Source organism: Polypterus senegalus, chromosome 15, assembly GCF_016835505.1.
Source record: "Polypterus senegalus isolate Bchr_013 chromosome 15, ASM1683550v1, whole genome shotgun sequence".
Taxonomy (NCBI): domain Eukaryota; kingdom Metazoa; phylum Chordata; class Cladistia; order Polypteriformes; family Polypteridae; genus Polypterus; species Polypterus senegalus.
The window spans coordinates 28,827,185-28,846,135 of NC_053168.1; the positions used below are offsets into that span (position 1 = coordinate 28,827,185).

The following is an 18,951-nucleotide window of genomic DNA, read 5'->3' on the forward strand; positions in this document are numbered from 1 at the left end:
CTCAAGGGATGGTGAGCTTCAGAATGGTTTAACATTTGCAAATGGAAAGCCATTAAGGAGGTTTACAGATGTTCTTAATATGTTACTTGGTAAACTAACCATGAAAAGATATCCTAAAGGTCACTAGAGCACCACATGTTAATGACCATTAGCATGAACTACTTAAGAAGAAACAAAATTTTAAATATTTAAATAAAAAAATGTGCTAAATAATATGTTATAGTTGTATAGTTAGTAAGAATACATTATAACATTTTAAGTCACATAAATAAATTTTAAACCCGAGCCAAATTTGACAATGCATAGTACCTAGGAAATTATTAACAATAAATCCTACAATTGCAAGTTAATACAATAGTCTTTGTATTTTGTATGTGGTACATTTATTTAAAATCACCTATCACAAGCTGGGTGTGAGGTAGGATAAATGTATATCTACAGTGACCTTCTGTGAAATCAAACTATTTTGACACTTCAGAAACATTTAGAGAAAATTTGAAAATTTGCTGATGTACTTTGCTGGATAAAGTTGCCTCAACATCAAAGTTGCAATTTCATTCAGAAATAACAAAAATATTTTTGACATCATAGCATTTAACCACAAAAACTCAGTATCGATTTTGCTAATCAAAATGAAAAGATTTAAAAAGTGGAAATTGTTTAGGTTGGTCCAGTTTATTATATTTTTCAAAAATAGTTTTAAACATCTGAATTTCATAATAACCAAAACCAACTCAAAAGACAATTCATTAATGCTGCTCTTCTAATGCGCTTCACTGTCTGAAAAAGCTGCATTATAAAAATAATAAACTAAACAATTTTAAAATGCTACATTTAAAGCAGGGTGTCATCATTTGCTAATATATTTCTATATCTTAATATGTACCAGTATATTTTGTGAATGGTAATACTTCATAATATAATTTTGTTTTCTGCTTTAGATAAATGTTTTCTAGTATGATCATTATAGAACACCATGTGAGTATGATGACAGGATAATATTCCTATTAAGTTTCTAGAATTAAGTATATATTTTTATTATTATATTTTCATATTACCAGGACACCATTTTGTTTTTCTTGTAGACGTATCCATTTTGTGGAACCACTGCTACCACATGCTGCATATTTGTTTGACATCATTGCAATACATTAAATAGCCAGCACAGTGCGTCTTACACAGGTGAGATTGTGAATATAAACAAAACAAGAAAGGTTACCATGCATTCTAGCTGTGTGTTTGGTTTCAATGTCTTGCTGTTATCTATTTAGAGTACAAACCTGTGTTAGCATTTGGATGTTGGCAACAGAGTTATCTATGTTCTGGTTTTGATTTTCACTTTGTTTTAAGGACTTATGTACCATCTCCTGATTCTCCCTATATTATTCTTCTACCGCAATTCAGAACATAACAAATAATACAAAGTTAAGGCTAAAGATCAAAATAACAGAATTTATAAGAAGAATAAAAAGCACTGACAAGTATAGTCAAATCAAACAGGAATACCCCCCACACTGTGTTTTTAATATTAAAATGAAAAGAAGGAAAACAACACTGTGTTTTGATACAATGAAATCAGACAAGATATAAAAATAATCTTTAAACATGTTAACCATCTTATCCATGAAAAATAATTAAATCCAGGACCAAGTGTCATCATTTTAATAAGAAGTGAAGGCATCTGTGAAATACTAAAAGCATAGCACCCACAAAGTAAAATAACTAAATAAATATTTAAATAACATACCTGGATCAATGAGAACCTCTTGTGCACCTAAAGATGGAAGAAAAAAAAAGTACTGTTTTACACAAAGTAGTAGCATTTAAGCAAAATTACAAATAACCATTTAATTGTAAATACAGAGATCCAAATAAAACGTAAGGTTTGAAACTAAGGATAATTTGTAAATACAGTTAAAGTAGAAATGTATTAAGATCAAATCTATACTAATAAAAGGCAAAGATCTCACTGGCTGACTCACTCACTCAATCACTGACTCATCACTAATTCTCCAACTTCCCGTGTAGGTAGAAGGCTGAAATTTGGCAGGCTTATTCCTTACAGCTTACTTACAAAAGGTAAGCACGTTTTATTTCAAAATTCTACGCGTAACGGTCATAACGGTCGATAACGGTCGACAACGTCGGCCATGTTGTACTTTCTTATTTATGGCTCCAACTTCACGAAATTTGGTAGGCGGCTTCCCTGCGCTAACCGAAACCGATGTACGTACTTATTTCGATGGTATGACGCCACTGTCGGCCGTCATATTGAACTTTCCAACGTCACTAATTTTCCAACTTCCCATGTAGGTAGAAGGCTGACCCCATATTCACAAAATTTGGTAGATGGCTTACCTGCGCTAACCAAAAACGATGTACATACTTATTTGGGTGGTATGACGCCACTGTCGGCCGCCATATTGAACTTTCCAACGTCACTAATTCTCCAACTTCCCGTGTAGGTAGAAGGCTGAAATTTGGAAAGCTCATTCCTTACGGCTTACTTACAAAAGTTAAGCAGGATTCATTTCGAAATTCTACGCATAACAGTAATAACGGTCAACCACGTCCGCCATGTTGAACTTTCTTATTCATGGCCCCCCATCTTCACGAAATTTGGTAGGCGGCTTCCCAGCGCTAACCGAAACCAATGTACATACTTATTTTGGTGGTATGACGCCACTGTCAGCCGCCATATTGAACTTTCCAACGTCACTAATTCTCCAAATTCCCGTTTAGGTAGAAGGCTGAAATTTGGTACTTATTTCGGTGGTATGAACCCACTGTTGGCCGCTATATTGAACTTTTCAACAGTCTTTGTTACTTATGGGCCCATCTTCAAGAAATTTAGTACGCGGGTTTCCAACGCTAACTGAATCCTACTTACGTACATATATATGTCCATAGCCTGCGGCTCAGTCACCATGTGAGGCAGCGTTGGGTCCCCCATCCCAACGCCTCCCACGTTGTTGGCTGCCTCCCTATATAAGGCCGTCCGTCGCTCCAGTCTCTTCATTCCCTTCCTTGCTTCGCCACGGGATTCACGTCTCCCTGCTGATAACTACAGCCTTTTTATTTAATCCACGGCTTCTCCGCTGTTTTACTGTTCATTTATTACGATTATAGTTATTGTGTAGGTATTTTCGACTTACTTTACATTGTTCAGGTACCCATTTCCTTTATCATTCCAACCGTACCCGTATTAACATGTCTATCGAGGTGATCACCATCGATCAAAGAACTGTCACTTACTGAGTGGTTTCCATGCCCGGAGATGGCACCTATCTTTTCCATTCTCTGTGTTACATATTGCACGGCCATATCAGGCTCACTCTTGATATCTGAAGAAACATTGTGTCTTATGTATTGAATGAATGGGATAGGTTCAAGGTGTGGACTGATGACGGTACAGGAGATAATTATACTACACAGGAGCACTAGAAGAGTGAAATGCTTAAGCCCTTCACCTATGGTTCTGCATGTGAGTTGATGGCTGCCGCTGAATTGTTCGGTTGTTGCTTTCAAGTGTACCGAAATGGCAAAATATTTTACACCTTTTGACATGCCTCTTAAACATCTTAGATTCACAGGTGACGATTTCAGTAGTGGACACTTTGATGTTTATGAATGTTTAAACTCTCAAAAGCTGGATGTGAAGTTATCGATGAAACTGGTTGTATACTTACAACGCTTGACAGATGCTGAATGTCACTTCAACACAAGTCCTACAAATACTGTCGTAATTGAAACAAACCATGAAACTCAAACTAATTATGACAGCAACAATCCAAGCTGTGAGATTTGAAACAAGATTACTGTTCACCTGGCCATTGGTATATTTTCCCTCAGTTTAAAAAGGTTTAATTTTCTTCTTAATAAAACTTTTAAGGCAGTACTTTGCCGCTGCGAAGCACAGGTATTTTGCTATCTATCTGTATATCTATATATATATATATATATATATATATATATATATATATATATATATATATATATATACAGTGGTGTGAAAAACTATTTGCCCCTTCCTGATTTCTTATTCTTTTGCATGTTTGTCACACAAAATGTTTCTGATCATCAAACACATTTAACCATTAGTCAAATGTAACATAAGTAAACACAAAATGCAGTTTTTAAATGATGTTTTTATTATTTAGGGAGAAAAAAATCCAAACCTACATGGCCCTGTGTGAAAAAGTAATTGCCCCTTGTTAAAAATCACCTAACTGTGGTGTATCACACCTGAGTTCAATTTCCGTAGCCACCCCTAGGCCTGATTACTGCCACACCTGTTTCAATCAAAAAATCACTTAAATAGGAGCTGCCTGACACAGAGAAGTAGACCAAAAGCACCTCAAAAGCTAGACATCATGCCAAGATCCAAAGAAATTCAGGAACAAATGAGAACAGAAGTAATTCAGATCTATCAGTCTGGTAAAGGTTATAAAGCCATTTCTAAAGCTTTGGGACTCCAGCGAACCACAGTGAGAGCCATTATCCACAAATGGCAAAAACATGGAACTGTGGTGAACCTTTCCAGGAGTGGCCAGCCGACCAAAATTACCCCAAGAGCGCAGAGACGACTCATCCGAGAGGTCACAAAAGACCCCAGGACAACGTCTAAAGAACTGCAGGCCTCACTTGCCTCAATTAAGGTCAGTGTTCACGACTCCACCATAAGAAAGAGACTGGGCAAAAAAGGCCTGCGTGGCAGATTTCCAAGACGCAAACCACTGTTAAGCAAAAGAACATTAGGGCTCGTCTCAATTTTGCTAAGAAACATCTCAATGATTGCCAAGACTTTTGGGAAAATACCTTGTGGACTGATGAGACAAAAGTTGAACTTTTGGAAGGCAAATGTCCCGTTACATCTGGCGTAAAAGGAACACAGCATTTCAGAAAAAGAACATCATACCAACAGTAAAATATGGTGGTGGTAGTGTGATGGTCTGGGGTTGTTTTGCTCCTTCAGGACCTGGAAGGCTTGCTGTGATAGATGGAACCATGAATTCTACTGTCTACCAAAAAATCCTGAAGGAGAATGTCCGGCCATCTGTTCGTCAACTCAAGCTGAAGTGATCTTGGGTGCTGCAACAGGACAATGACCCAAAACACACCAGCAAATCCACCTCTGAATGGCTGAAGAAAAACAAAATGAAGACTTTGGAGTGGCCTAGTCAAAGTCCTGACCTGAATCCAATTGAGATGCTATGGCATGACCTTAAAAAGGCGGTTCATGCTAGAAAACCCTCAAATAAAGCTGAATTACAACAATTCTTCAAAGATGAGTTGGCCAAAATTCCTCCAGAGCGCTGTAAAAGACACATTGCAAGTTATCGCAAATGCTTGATTGCAGTTACTGCTGCTAAGGGTGGCCCAACCAGTTATTAGGTTCAGGGGACAATTACTTTTTCACACAGGGCCATGTAGGTTTGGTTTTTTTTTCCCCTAAATAATAAAAACCATCATTTAAAAACTGCATTTTGTGTTTACTTGTGTTATATTTGACTAATGGTTAAATGTGTTTGATGATCAGAAACATTTTGTATGACAAACATGCAAAAGAATAAGAAATCAGGAAAGGGGCAAATAGTTTTTCACACCACTGTATATATATATAGATAGATATACAGATAGATAGATATAGATATATATATGGTGTGTGTGTGTATGTATGTACAGTATGTATGTGTGTATATATATATATATATATATATATATATATATATATATATATATATATATATATATAGAGAGAGAGAGAGAGAGAGAGAGAGAGAGAGAGAGAGAGAGAGAGAGAGAGAGATATTAGATATATATACTGTATATATAATGTGTGTGTATGTATGTATGTGTGTGTATATATATATATAAATATATATATATAAAAAAGACTGCAACACTCATAACAGTGACAAAACAATTACATTGACAATCATGTTACATTATTTTTAAAATGTTTCCTTTCATTTTTCATTACTTCTTTAACACACTACTTTTTCGCTGCGAAGCGCGGGTATTTTGCTAGTAATTTATAAATTGCTTTTAAAATCACTTAGAAAAGTCTAATTTAGCTTTCTGTTAAATGTCCTTTTGTGCACAATAAGCATTTGATTTGAAACCAAGGCTTTTTGTGATTATAATTGTTTGATTTTTTTTCTGTAAAATTGGCAGTATTGGTAGATGTATCTAAGTGTGCATGAAGTGATTCAACTTTTATACTCTGTGATGCTAATCACTTATATTTGTCCTAAATGTTTTTAATAAAGAAAAAACACTTTGCAAATTAAGTCAGTGAGGTATGACTAATTGAAAAAAAGTGTCTTGGGCACTGTTGAAATAGAGCAGTAATTTATGAGTCCGCGATCAATGTTCCTTAACATTATTGTCACACAGCTACAACACTTTAAATGATTAAAACGCAGCTCAATTTTTAGTAAAAATGAAAGTATATATTTGCAGTTATAGTATTCTGCTTGGAAATTTACATATGATCATTCGGAGAGATGCAGTACAGCATAGAATATGTCCTTAGGAAAAAGCAATGCAGGGTGGAAAATTCACATGAGCACCACAGAACATTAGCTATACTGTGCAGCAGATTTTGCAATTCAATAAAACTAAATTAATCCAAAAATATTGCAGTATGAAATCACACAATTAGACAAGAACTACTTATTTATGATGCTACTGCATAGAAATGCCAGTAGGTAAGATATGAAACCACTAATTAACAGGAATAAACTTAATCACTTTAAAAAAAATCATTTTTCCACTTAATGGATAAGTTTGGCAAATTATTTCTTCACAAACATGGTATATATACATTTGCAACACAAAATTGTGTTCTAAAGTTAAGTACTTTGCATAAATTAAAAATATATCTTGCCTACTGTGGCGCTTCACAAAGACCATTAAATTCCTTGAACAAAAACCCCTAAAATGGTTACTCCATTGTTTTGTAGGCTGAGGAAAAGGCTGTAATAATATATAAATAAATAAAAGTAAAATACAAAGTTCAGATCACAACTGGATTTTCCTCTGCCTTTATATTCCCGTCAGAGGGTCAGGTCCTCCAGATCAGCATTGAAAATTGTAATTGAAAGATCTTTTTTATAAGTACCTTTGTAAATTTTCTTCTCTTTAATTTTTTGCTGTGTTGTTGTGAATTTTGAGATTTGATCTGCAGATTGGATTTTGTTTCTTGGGTTGCCTTTTAGGGAAAAATTGTGCTTTGCGTTCATTTTTGTTCTTGTTTTCCTTTTTGATCATACATCTTATTTTTCAAAGAGCCACAGCCTTTACATTTTTATCTCCCATCTATTACATAAAAAAAAATCCTGAATTAAGACAAGACATTTTTCAAGTCCGACGAGACAAGACTTTGGCCATGAGAGTTTTTCAAGTCACGTCCTCCACTCTCAACCATATTCAACCACCTCTCATTCGTATGAATGCTTTTGACAGACACAGTTCCTGCTCTCTCAGCTCTTATAAATTTTTACATTTTCCTTACTTTTAGTTCACAATTAAAGAAGACGTATTATGTCCAAATATTGAAGAATTTCATCACAAAGTGTTATAAACAGAAGAAATGAGTACATGGGCAATTGTAGCACTAAGAGACGAATTAACGACAAAATTGATGATCGGTTACACGCCAAATTGGTTAAATGCGTATCAATAGACTATGCTGAAACAGTTGGTGGTGATCGTGCGGAAGATGAAAATATCAATTTAAAATATCCCAAAGAATATCTACACCCGTTAACACCATCCAGTCTTCCACACCATGAATTCCTGTAGAAGGAGGATGTATCCAAAAAATGTAATGTAGTACATCTTCTGTGGATAACATTACACAACAAAGGGGATCTTGATATGCCATTCGTATTAAATTGTTAACAGTTTCCCATTAGAATAGCTTTTGCAAAGATAATTAACAAATATCAGAGACTAGCAAAATACCCGCGCTTCGCAGTGGAGAAGTAGTGTGTTAAAGAAGTAATGAAAAATTAAAGGAAACATTTTGAAAATAACGTAACATGATTGTCAATGTAATTGTTTTGTCACTGTTATGAGTGTTGCTGTCATATATATACACATACATACATACACACACATTATATATACAGTATATATATCTATATACATATATATCTATATATATCTCTCTATATATATCTATATCTCTCTTTCTATATACAGTAATCCCTCCTCGATCGGGGGTTGCGTTCCAGACCCCCCCGCGATAGGTGAAAATCCAAGTAGAAACCATATGTTTGTGTGGTTATTTTTATATATTTTAAGCCCTTATAAACTCTCCCACCCTGTTAACATTATTAGAGCCCTCTAGACATGAAATAACACCCTTTAGTCAAACGTTTAAACTGTGCTCCATGACAAGACAGAGATGACAGTTCTTTCTCACAATTAAAAGAAAGCAAACATATCTTATCTTCAAAGGAGCGCCATCATAAAGGAGCGCGTCAGGAGCAGAGAATGTCAGAGAGAGTGCTCGCAAAGAAAAGCAAACAATCAAAAAATCAATACATGCTTTTAAGTATACAGAAGCACCGCGATAAAGCGGCATTTTGTAGAGGAGCGTCCGTGTCCTCTGTGCAAACAGCCCCTCTGCTCACACCCTCCGTCAGGCAGAGAGAGCGAGAAAGATAGAGAGAAGCAAACAAGCACAGCGCGGGAAGCATATCTTATAGCATTGAGGAGTTTTAGTTAATATGCAATACATGCTCTGATTGGGTAGCTTCTAAGGCATCCGCCAATAGCGTCCCTTGTATGAAATCAACTGGGCAATCAAACTGAGGAAGCATGTAACCTAAATTAAAAGACCCATTGTCCGCAGAAAGCGACGAACCAGTGAAAATCTGTGATATATATTTAGATGTGCTTACATTTAAAATCCGCGATAGAGTGAAACCGCGAAAGTCAAAGCGCGATATAGCGAGGGATTACTGTATATACACATTCATACTGTACATTGTCACGCATGCGCGAATAGGAGACCGCGGACGGACCTTAAAACGCTTCAGAAGACGTTTGTCGGCAGGGAGTGGCGGGGTACTAACCTTTCTCCTTTGCTTTCTTCCAGGAAAAAAGACGCTCCGCCACCATAAGCTTTCCTGCAGTACGCTACTTCCGCCCTTCCTCCGCCATCTTTCCTGATGTCATCAGTCCCATCCTCCCTCACAGCTCCTTCCCAGCATTCCTCCACTTCCGGCTCCTCCCTTATAAAATGGCCGCCGACGCCTAGAATGGTGTCACGCATATGAACCTTTTGTGTTTATATTTTGACCTGTTTTGTTTTTTTGAATTGTGGATTATTGTACAATATACGGGGCCGGAAACCCAAACCTTTATGCTGTTTGCTCTTGCATCTTTTACAACATACATACACACACATTATATATATATATATATCTTGTGGAGCCGAACCGGACACAGACAGGCAGACATGTTGTTTGTCACCACCACACGTATTTTATTTACAAATATTTACAATAAATGGTCACTAAGACCCAGTCCAAAATAGTGCACAAACCCCAACACACAGTCCTGGCCACAAAATGCCTTCTTTTCGGGCCGCCTCCACTCTCTCTTCTGCCTCGTCCTTCTTCCACCCGACTCCAGCCTTGAATGAAGGGAGACGACCCCTTTTATACTCTCCCGGATGAGCTCCAGGTGGTTCCCCTCTTGGCCATGCCCCAGCGTGGCGGAAGTGCCGGCTGTCCTCCCGGCAGCTCTCCGGGTAACCTTCTAAGTCTTCCCCCCAGCACTTCCTGGTGTGGCGGAAGTGCTGAGGCAACAGGTCCCCAAGGCATTGGGGCGCCTCCTGCCGGTGACCACGGGCCCCTACAGGGTGGGGCTTCCATGCCCGCAACCCGTGGCCCCCAGAGCAACCAGGAAGGCGGCCCCCACGTGATCCAGGGTGGGCCTTGATCCTCTTCCAGTCCCTCACGGTGTCCCGGCCGGGTCGTTGCCCCGGCATCCCTGACAATTTTATATATATATATAGCAAAATACCTGTGCTTCGCAACGGCGAAGTACTGCCTTAAAAGTTTTATTAAGAAGAAAATTAAACCTTTTTAAACTGAGGGAAAATATACCAATAATTATTTGTTAAGGATCTCTTTGTATACCACATTGTGAGTTCGGCCCTCCGGTTGTAAGTAACAAAGACTGTTGAAAAGTTCAATATGGCGGCCAACAGTGGCATCATACCACCGAAATAAGTACCAAATTTCAGCCTTCTACCTACACAGGAATTTGGAGAATTAGTGACGTTGGAAAGTTCAATATGGCGGCTGACAGGGGCATCATACCACCGAAATAAGTACGTACATTGGTTTCGGTTAGCGCAGGGAAGCCGCCTACCAAATTTTGTGAAGATGGGGCCATAAATAAGAAAGTTCAAAATGGCGGACGTTGTTGACCGTTATGCGTAGAATTTCGAAATGAAACCTGCTTAACTTTTGTAAGTAAGCCGTAAGGAATGAGCCTGCGAAATTTCAGCCTTCTACCTACACGGGAAGTTGTAAAATTAGTGACATTTGGAAAATTCAATATGGCGGCCGACAGTGGCATCATACCATCAAAATAAGTATGTACATCGGTTTTGGTTAGCGCAGGGAAGCCACCTACCAAATTTCGTGAAGATGGGGTCAGCCTGCTACCTACATGGGAAGTTGGAAAATTAGTGATGTTGGAAAGTTCAATATGGCAGCCGACAGTGGCGTCATACTATCGAAATAAGTACGTACATTGGTTTCAGTTAACGCAGGGAAGCCGCCTACCAAAGTTCGTGAAGATAGGGCCATAAATAAGAAAGTTCAACATGGCGGAAGTTGTTGACCGTTACGCGCAGAATTTCGAAATAAAACATGCTTAACTTTTGTAAGTAAGCTGTAAGGAATAAGCCTGCCAAATTTCAGCCTTCTACCTACACGGTAAGTTGGAGAAGTAGTGAGGAGTCAGTGAGTGAGTGAGTGAGTGAGTGAGTCAGTCAGTCAGTCAGTGAGGGCTTTGCCTTTTAGTAGTATAGATAAACTTTTTAAAAGTCATTTTATTTATTAGAGAGAAAGAAACAAAATTCAATCATGGGCAGTTATACATATAGTTGTAATGATGAAAGTCCAAACAGAGAAGCAAAATTCAATGCGACACTGACAACATTTAATTCCAAAAATTGATTTTACTGAAGTTTTACAGTAAAAGTGTAAGTATAAAAAGTATTTTCATGTTAATTTAAAAGCCAAACAGAACAAAATCATATTATGCAACAAATAACTCTAACGCAGCATGAAACATAATTTACTTTCAAATTAATACATTTTACTATTTTAATATGGTTAATTACTCGCTGTAATGTAAAATAGTCAGTTCTATTAGGCATACGTTACAATTTCCATGAAAATAACAATCTGATTAAATTGTACATCTGCATCCCCATAGGCGAGTGGCAGAACCACAAAGAGGCTACTGCGTGGTGCAGACCCAGGGGTTAGCGAGCGAAGAGAGCACGGGGCAAAGCCCCTTAGTTTTTATTAGTATATATGGTTTAGAAGATTATTATGCATTGTTTCGTTGTTCGGTTTAAACCTGTTTTTCTTGTGCATGCCAAAGCCTACTTAACTTTATAGGGAGAAACCATTCTGAACACTAGGCCCCAGGGCTTCAGCCTAGATTTTGGGAAACTTGGAATCATTTTGTTTTTGATAGCAGCATTTCACAACAAAGGTATTCTGGTACCATGGTGACAAATGTGATAATCCATGACACAAAAATCCAAAAACAATGAATCTGGAAGGTTAAATCAGCAGCCTCTCAAGGTACCTCTGTGATTCACCATTTTAACATTAAAGCCTTCCAGTAGAACTACAGATTTAGTGAGCAATGCTGAATAGACTTCCTCTAAACAGGGTATTCTGAATAACTGCATATGTACAAACAACTGAAAAATGCATCACCTCTGTAACTCAAAGATGCTCCACCAGTAGAATCTACAACTTTAAAGCACCTACCCGAAGCTTGTGTATGTTCTTACACATATCTGAAGCCTCTCCTTTGGTAAACAGTAGAACAGAGACCCAGTAATCAAGAACTCAATGCAGGGCTCTAGACTAACTTTTTGCACTGGTTGCACTGGTGCGCTTAACTTTTTTTCTTAGGTGCACCAGCACAAAAGTTAGGTGCACCCAAATTTTCAACCGCATCACATTTAACACCACAGTTTTACAAGTTCACTTTATTTATTTGTTTTGTTTTTTTTTTTTTTAATCGCTGTCCATATAGGCAATATTGACTAGTAAAGGATTAACTAACAAACAATCTGGTCAACATAAAGTTCTTTATTTGAAGGCAAGCACAATTCTACAAGAAAGGTAACTTACTGAAAAAGTGTTGGTGCTTAAAGTGCTTTACTGAGCTGAAATTTAAACTTAAAAAATCTCAAGATAAATTAACAAAAAAGAAAATCTAAATTAAGATTTTTAAGGGCTTCAAACTGAACATCTCATGGCTCAATGTCTTATGGACTATCCTCCATTGCAGTCACATGCCCCTCGGATGGCCAACTCCTGTAGTTTGGCCTTCTTGATCTTTGGCCTTGACTAAACCAGCTGGCCACACTCTCTCTAGCATCAAAATCTTCCAGACTTGGGCATGAGCATGCTCGACCTCAATGTGTTCAATAAGTATATTCACCGGTCTTCCTCTCCGCGAGATATGACTGTACACAATGACGCATTCCTTTGTGGCGATATCTGTGTCTCCGTCGATCAGGAATGCCATGTACGCACTGTTCGCAATTTGCACAGACGTCTTTTTTTTCAATGTATTTCACCATGCCGGCCATGGTCTTCCCACACTCTTTACAGTAAATACAGTGCATTATATTATCGGCTTTACTGTATCTTAGCCAGGGAAACTGGTCAAGCCACTAATTTCGAAATGTATATACTTTACCCCTTTTAATTTCAGTGGGCTCGGACTCGATCGTATGTGGCTCATTATCTAATGCCATCTCCGGACCAGGGCTTGCTATAACTTGGGAGGTTGATGGCTCCATGTCAGAGTATTGGTTATGATTTTCGGACGGATCAGGCCCTAACTTAACATTCTTAACGAAAAAGCTGTCAATCGTTCTTTTCATCTTCTCTCATAATCCGCGGCTACATCCACTGTTTACCTGACGGGCTACTCACCTCTCTCTGTCTGACTGCATCACATGCATTTTCAAACGTACACACACGTACAGGAATATCTGGACCACGGCCAATCGGGGAGGGAGGGCGGGATCCGCCCTTCACTATCTCTGATTGGTTTAGACTACGATATGGGCCTAATGTGTGTCTGTTGTTGAACAACAGGGAGACTTTAAGAATCACGGAGTTTCGTTTTTTTTCCCCCTCGAACGGCTGGTCGCACCGGTGCAACCTTTGATTTTTTTTCAGTCGCACCATTGAGAAATTAGGTCGCACTCTAGAGCCCTGCAATGATACAAAAATAAGCCTAAAAGGATGGTTTCAAGCTTCAGCACTAACACTGGAGTACAGTAGAATCATTAAAAGCATCAGAAGAGAAGCATAAGAAAAGACAAATGTCCACAGCATGCCTTTTCTTGTCTTGTCCAGCACAAATATACAAAGGTACCAAATAACAATTCTTTTTTCAAAAGCCAGGTTTTTGACTTTTGGGAAAGCATTAGATTTATTACTACAGATACATATTGTAGATAAAATAAGCAAGCAATCCCGAATTAGAAAAGGCATTTCAAAAAGAAGTAGTCAAGAAGAGTGGTGCCTCTCTCATATATAAAAATAAAAATTAGATTTACCTAGCAATAAAACTTTATAATAAACTCAAGTTTTCTTTATTTTTGGGTTAGTGCACTTCACTATTTAAATATACTGTACGTGTGATACAGAAATTGAATGCTTTAAGGAAAATAAAATAACTGAAAAACCTAAATACTTTGTGTTTACCTGGGCGATGACGCTTGCCAGATTCGGCTGACAAAGAAATGCTTTGCTTACGAGCTCCAAACTTGCCAGCAGTTCCTCCAGGATAATGGTAAATGACAGATGCAGAACACAGTCCTTCAAGTGCAGCTAAGATGAGAAGTAGAAATTGCATAAACTCATAAATTGTTAATTTTTGTTCAGGCAAACATATGACTAGGATGCAGTTAAGAAAATAATTTGCTAATTATTATTTGCCAATATTTTAAAAATGCAGAATAACAAACATAAATCCTGAAGGGATTCATTCATATAAATATAATTGTAACCTGCCTGTTAGTTCATTTGCAAAAAACTGGCTGAACCAATTTTTGCAAGTAAGTTTGTATTTCACTTGGTCCAACTTAAAATATAGGCTCTATGGCGTATTACAAAGTAGGGATGTAATGGAGAGAGGTCAACCCAAAAACCAGCACCAAAGCAGGGACTACAGTTTCCATTAGGCAGCAGGAGAGCACTGGGGCTGACAGAAGGACACCGTTTTATAGCACGCACAAAGATATGTACTGCGCAAAGAGAGATCTCGTCTAAGACCGCAAATACAGTGTTTCAGGATAAAAATTTTATAGGCACGCTGGGTAACAGCTTTTGTCAAAGAGTAAACCACTTTGTCTCATCATGGGTTGTGTCGAATTATACAGCTCCCACCCCTCCCACCCCCCATTTCTGAGAAATACACAAGTTCCAAACTGTTGCCAAACACCTGCAATGTTCCATTCATTCAACACCCCAAAACCTGTTTTAAGCACCAAAACACCAATTTTATATGCAAAACAAAGTTTAGCTTACTCCTTGTTGGTCAGACTTGCAGATAGGTATTTCATTGCACTGTGTAAACATGACAAAAACTCTAATAGGAATTGATGATGCTATTTTATTTATCAATGCAATACCTACATTCTTGAAAAAGCCTACACAGTTATACACTTACATATCATTTCTATTTGTGATCATGATAACATAGGATGAAACATTTTTTTAGGACATGCCAAGTCGCTTTTCAGAATATGGCAGAAAGGGAACAACTAGGGATGACATTAATAAGCTTCACATTTGTTAAAGTCCCTTTAATGATGTAGGCACTTTGATGCAAATACAGCAAAGTGATTTGTATTAATTTTAAATCAACGTTGAATGATTAGCTTTGAGTCATTTAATATTATTACCCTATGCCATCAATGGTGATGTCTCTTATAATAATACAGAGACCTGCAGCAATGTCTGTGAACCACAATTCCCCACCTCTAGCTCCCCTAATGTAGATGCTTTACGCGGCCCATTAGTTCAGTTATTCAATAGACCAGTTAGTTTATAAATGTGTGATTAAATATTTACTAGTAAAACAACAGTAAACAAGGAAATGCAAAGAATTAACATTCATGGTCCAAGTCCTGCAAGGAGTTAAGAGCAATCATAAAACCCAATGATATACAAAAACAGCAAATTCTCAATTCATGAGAGCAGAAATTTTGACAATTATCAGACAGGTAGACAACAGACGGGACAATGCACTTCGGCCAGCACGGACAAAACGACGAACATTAAAAATATATATATATAATTTTTTTTCTTACCTTAATCCATTATACAAATATACCCAGAAACCACCAGATACTTTAGCTGGTAAAGCCATAAAATTATTAAAAACAGTTATATGCCTATGTTTTAACTATGTTTGAAACATTTAACAAATCAAACAGCAATCAGTTCCTAATGCAGTTTTTTTATGTTGTGAGGAGCTATCATTTAAATGTACTTTTCCCCCGATTATCTGCATAAATAAAAGTTTGAATATTACTACTGTCAAAATTATGTTTAACTAAAATATTATCATTTCAGGTATCTCAGAAGTCTCCACAGCAAGACTGAAAATACTCAGTTGCAATACATAGCATACAGATATTGGTAAAATATCTAAATTTAACTCTGGGTGATACCTTTTGAGAAGAGCCATTATTTGTATTTGTGCTGTTATGCTGTTATGTAATAATTTAGATTTGACTGTTTTGCATTTAAAATAGGCATTTAATTAAATGCATTCAAATGGGAGTTAAACATTCTGCCCTCCACCATGAGCCTGAATTGGATTAAGTGGTTTTAAGAAGGTTATGTAGTTTTTAGTGGGCGATTAGTGCTATAGATGCTGGAACACATTCACATCTGTAGTGAAACTGATGCTGTGTCAAAATGGAAGAAAAATTAAATGCATAAAGTGGTGCCTCAGTCCAGTAAAATCAATACACAGATATATACAAAAAAAAGAGAGAAAGAGACAAATTACCTCCAAGCCAAAGAAAGTCATTAACAGAGCGCAACAACTCTACTGCCATGTGGTAATGAACCAAGGCATCCTGTAGCATTCCTGCCTGCAAACACAGGTCTCCAACATGTTTTCGCATTCGACCCTGGCATCGCTTCTTATAATGTCTGCAGGAAAGAAGAATAAAAATCAGAACTTTTGTGAAATAATTCAAACAACAGCGTAAAATAATGTACTTGCAGCACTCATTTCAGTAGTTAACTACTGTATATTTTTTCTAAGGGCAAAAACACAGACTTTTAAGCATTAGATATGTGTTTTGCTGTTTTGCTGTCAGCAGCAACTATCTGACATTCCCTTTCCCTACTAACAAATGTAACCACCAAATATTCTCTCTGCGCTGAAAACATTAAAAGCTCATATGATGTTGGTTTAATTTAGCCAACCCAACACAATAACTTTATGCTTAGATTTGTACAATAACAAAATGTGGCGTTTCACTTACATTATCGCTAAATGGTTACCACTAGCACATAACACTTTTTAATTGCATTAATGCAAACACTAATATGATTTGTGTATAAAGTAACTGTATCCTGTGATGTACTGTAATCCAATGCAGGATCAATTTCTGCCTCGTTCCAGATGCTGCCAGAATATACTCTAACCCCTTATGACCCTGAACAAGTCAAAAAAAATGTCTTAACAATTCAAATCGGAATAATATAAATTTATTTTAAAAACTTTGGTGGAGCTCAATGAAACAAATGAAATAATTGACAGTAAAGGTCATTTAAAACAAACATGTCCCGAAAATAATACTGTGTGCTATTAAATATGTCAATACAATATTAACCAGACAATAAAAGAAGCATATAACCAACATTATACAACTGGATTTACAATGCTGAAAACAGTGCCACCATCCAGGGTGCTGAGCTCGGTTAGGCCAAACTGTGTTTTGGGTTTTTTTTTTGTTTGTTAAATTAAAAGGTGGCATTCATGCACTTTACCCAGTATGGAGACCCAACACACACCATGCATTCTTACCTGACCTGCCCTGACCATAATTAAATGCTAAGCTCATTGCTGACATGGTGAGAGAGAAATTGGCTCACTAACAGAAGTCGGTGGGTGCATCTGTTTTTTGCATCTTGGGAGTCGCACCAGAATTAGCATCGGCTGGAACTGTGCTGAGCACTCAGTCATTCATTTGCCTCCATGCTTAGGGGAAGGAGTACTGGGATAAAGAAATTTTCCTACTGCAAAATACATAACCTTTCACATTTATAATATACAGATTACATGCCTTAATCTGACTTTTGCCAATATAGGATCCAACCAAGTAGTTAAGGAAAATGAACATTACTTGTTTATTACTAAGTAATTGTTCTTTTTTTGTTTGTTTCCTTTTCATTTATTCAGATAAACGCATGACAAGTAAAGTTTACGTAAATTATAAGTGTGGTGCAGAATAAAAGAAAAGTTTACAAAATTGTTACTTATTAAATCTGTTACCTTCTCTTTACAATATTAAATTGTATATACAGCGAACATCCATTTGGGCAACATCCAACCACATATACGTCCATGTTCCCATGAGGTTATAAGAGAAGTCAGGAATCTCAAATGGAAAGCGGATGTCACTGGACATGGCAAATAGATTCCTGCATGTAACAGGTGCATCTCAGGTCTCTTGAATACAAAGAGATAGAGCTGCAAGTATTGTACTTTCTATCATTATTTCTCTACTTACAAAACCACAAAATTACCATATAAAAGTGAATGATTTGACTCATTGAGCATCCCACATGGTTTTTCTAAGTACTGTATATAATATGGTGTTCAGACAATGTCCAAATCACATAACGTCCAATTTTACAGAATGTATCGTGGACAATGAGCAGCATGTACCTTTATTACCTTTTTGTGACTGTTGTCAAATTAATGCCTAACCATTTGGTATGGAAACATTATTATGTTTGTTATGTCTTTATTAATTTAAGGTTATATATAATAATTTCTGCAAGGGTGTACTAAATGGGAGGAATGTGTGTTCACACAGTTTCCGTTTCCGTCTATAGAATGGAGAAAAATCAATCAAAACAAAGATGGCATCACTTCTGCCCCGCCTCCAACTCCACCTATTCCACCAGAATGAAAAGGACAGAGAAACTTCCACCAGCTGTCATTTGAGTGGATGAACCTGAGACTTCTATACACTCTGGATATTCTCTATCACACCACTAACATCAATGCTTTAGGTGAGCTTCTTTGGTGTGTCCTTGTAATCCAGATGATGCAGGTATGCGGCTGACCACCAGCAGTTACCACAATGCAAAATGTACAGCCTGGGATCGATACTGGTATGAGTCAATGACAATTCAACTTGTGTGATGCAACTGTGCCTTATTAGAATATAATTAGTAACACATAGAGCAGAGTGTGAAGAAGCACTGTACAGTGTTTCACATTTGAACTTGCCACACTGCTGTTCAAATAAAAGATACAGTTTTAAAATAAGGAAGATAAGTAAAGATGAATCATTAAGGAATCATGTTTGTTTTTTTTAATCCATTGAAAGATACAAAAAAGGGTCTTATATTTATTCCAAACCAAATTACTAATAGTGGATCAGTCTGAAAATAAATA

At 37.1% G+C, this 18,951-nt stretch overlaps 1 protein-coding gene across 1 annotated transcript in view; it reads right to left on the minus strand.

Moving 5' to 3' along the window:
- The window catches only part of trappc9 (trafficking protein particle complex subunit 9), an 851,225-nt gene that overhangs the window by 822,153 nt on the left and 10,121 nt on the right, over positions 1 to 18,951 (minus strand). Inside the window, exons 3-5 of the mRNA XM_039737694.1 lie at positions 16,321 to 16,466; positions 14,004 to 14,129; positions 1,748 to 1,774 (exon numbers count right to left, since the gene is read on the minus strand). Coding sequence (XP_039593628.1) covers positions 1,748 to 1,774; positions 14,004 to 14,129; positions 16,321 to 16,466 — 299 coding nt within the window. The remainder of the gene's footprint in view (positions 1 to 1,747; positions 1,775 to 14,003; positions 14,130 to 16,320; positions 16,467 to 18,951) is intronic.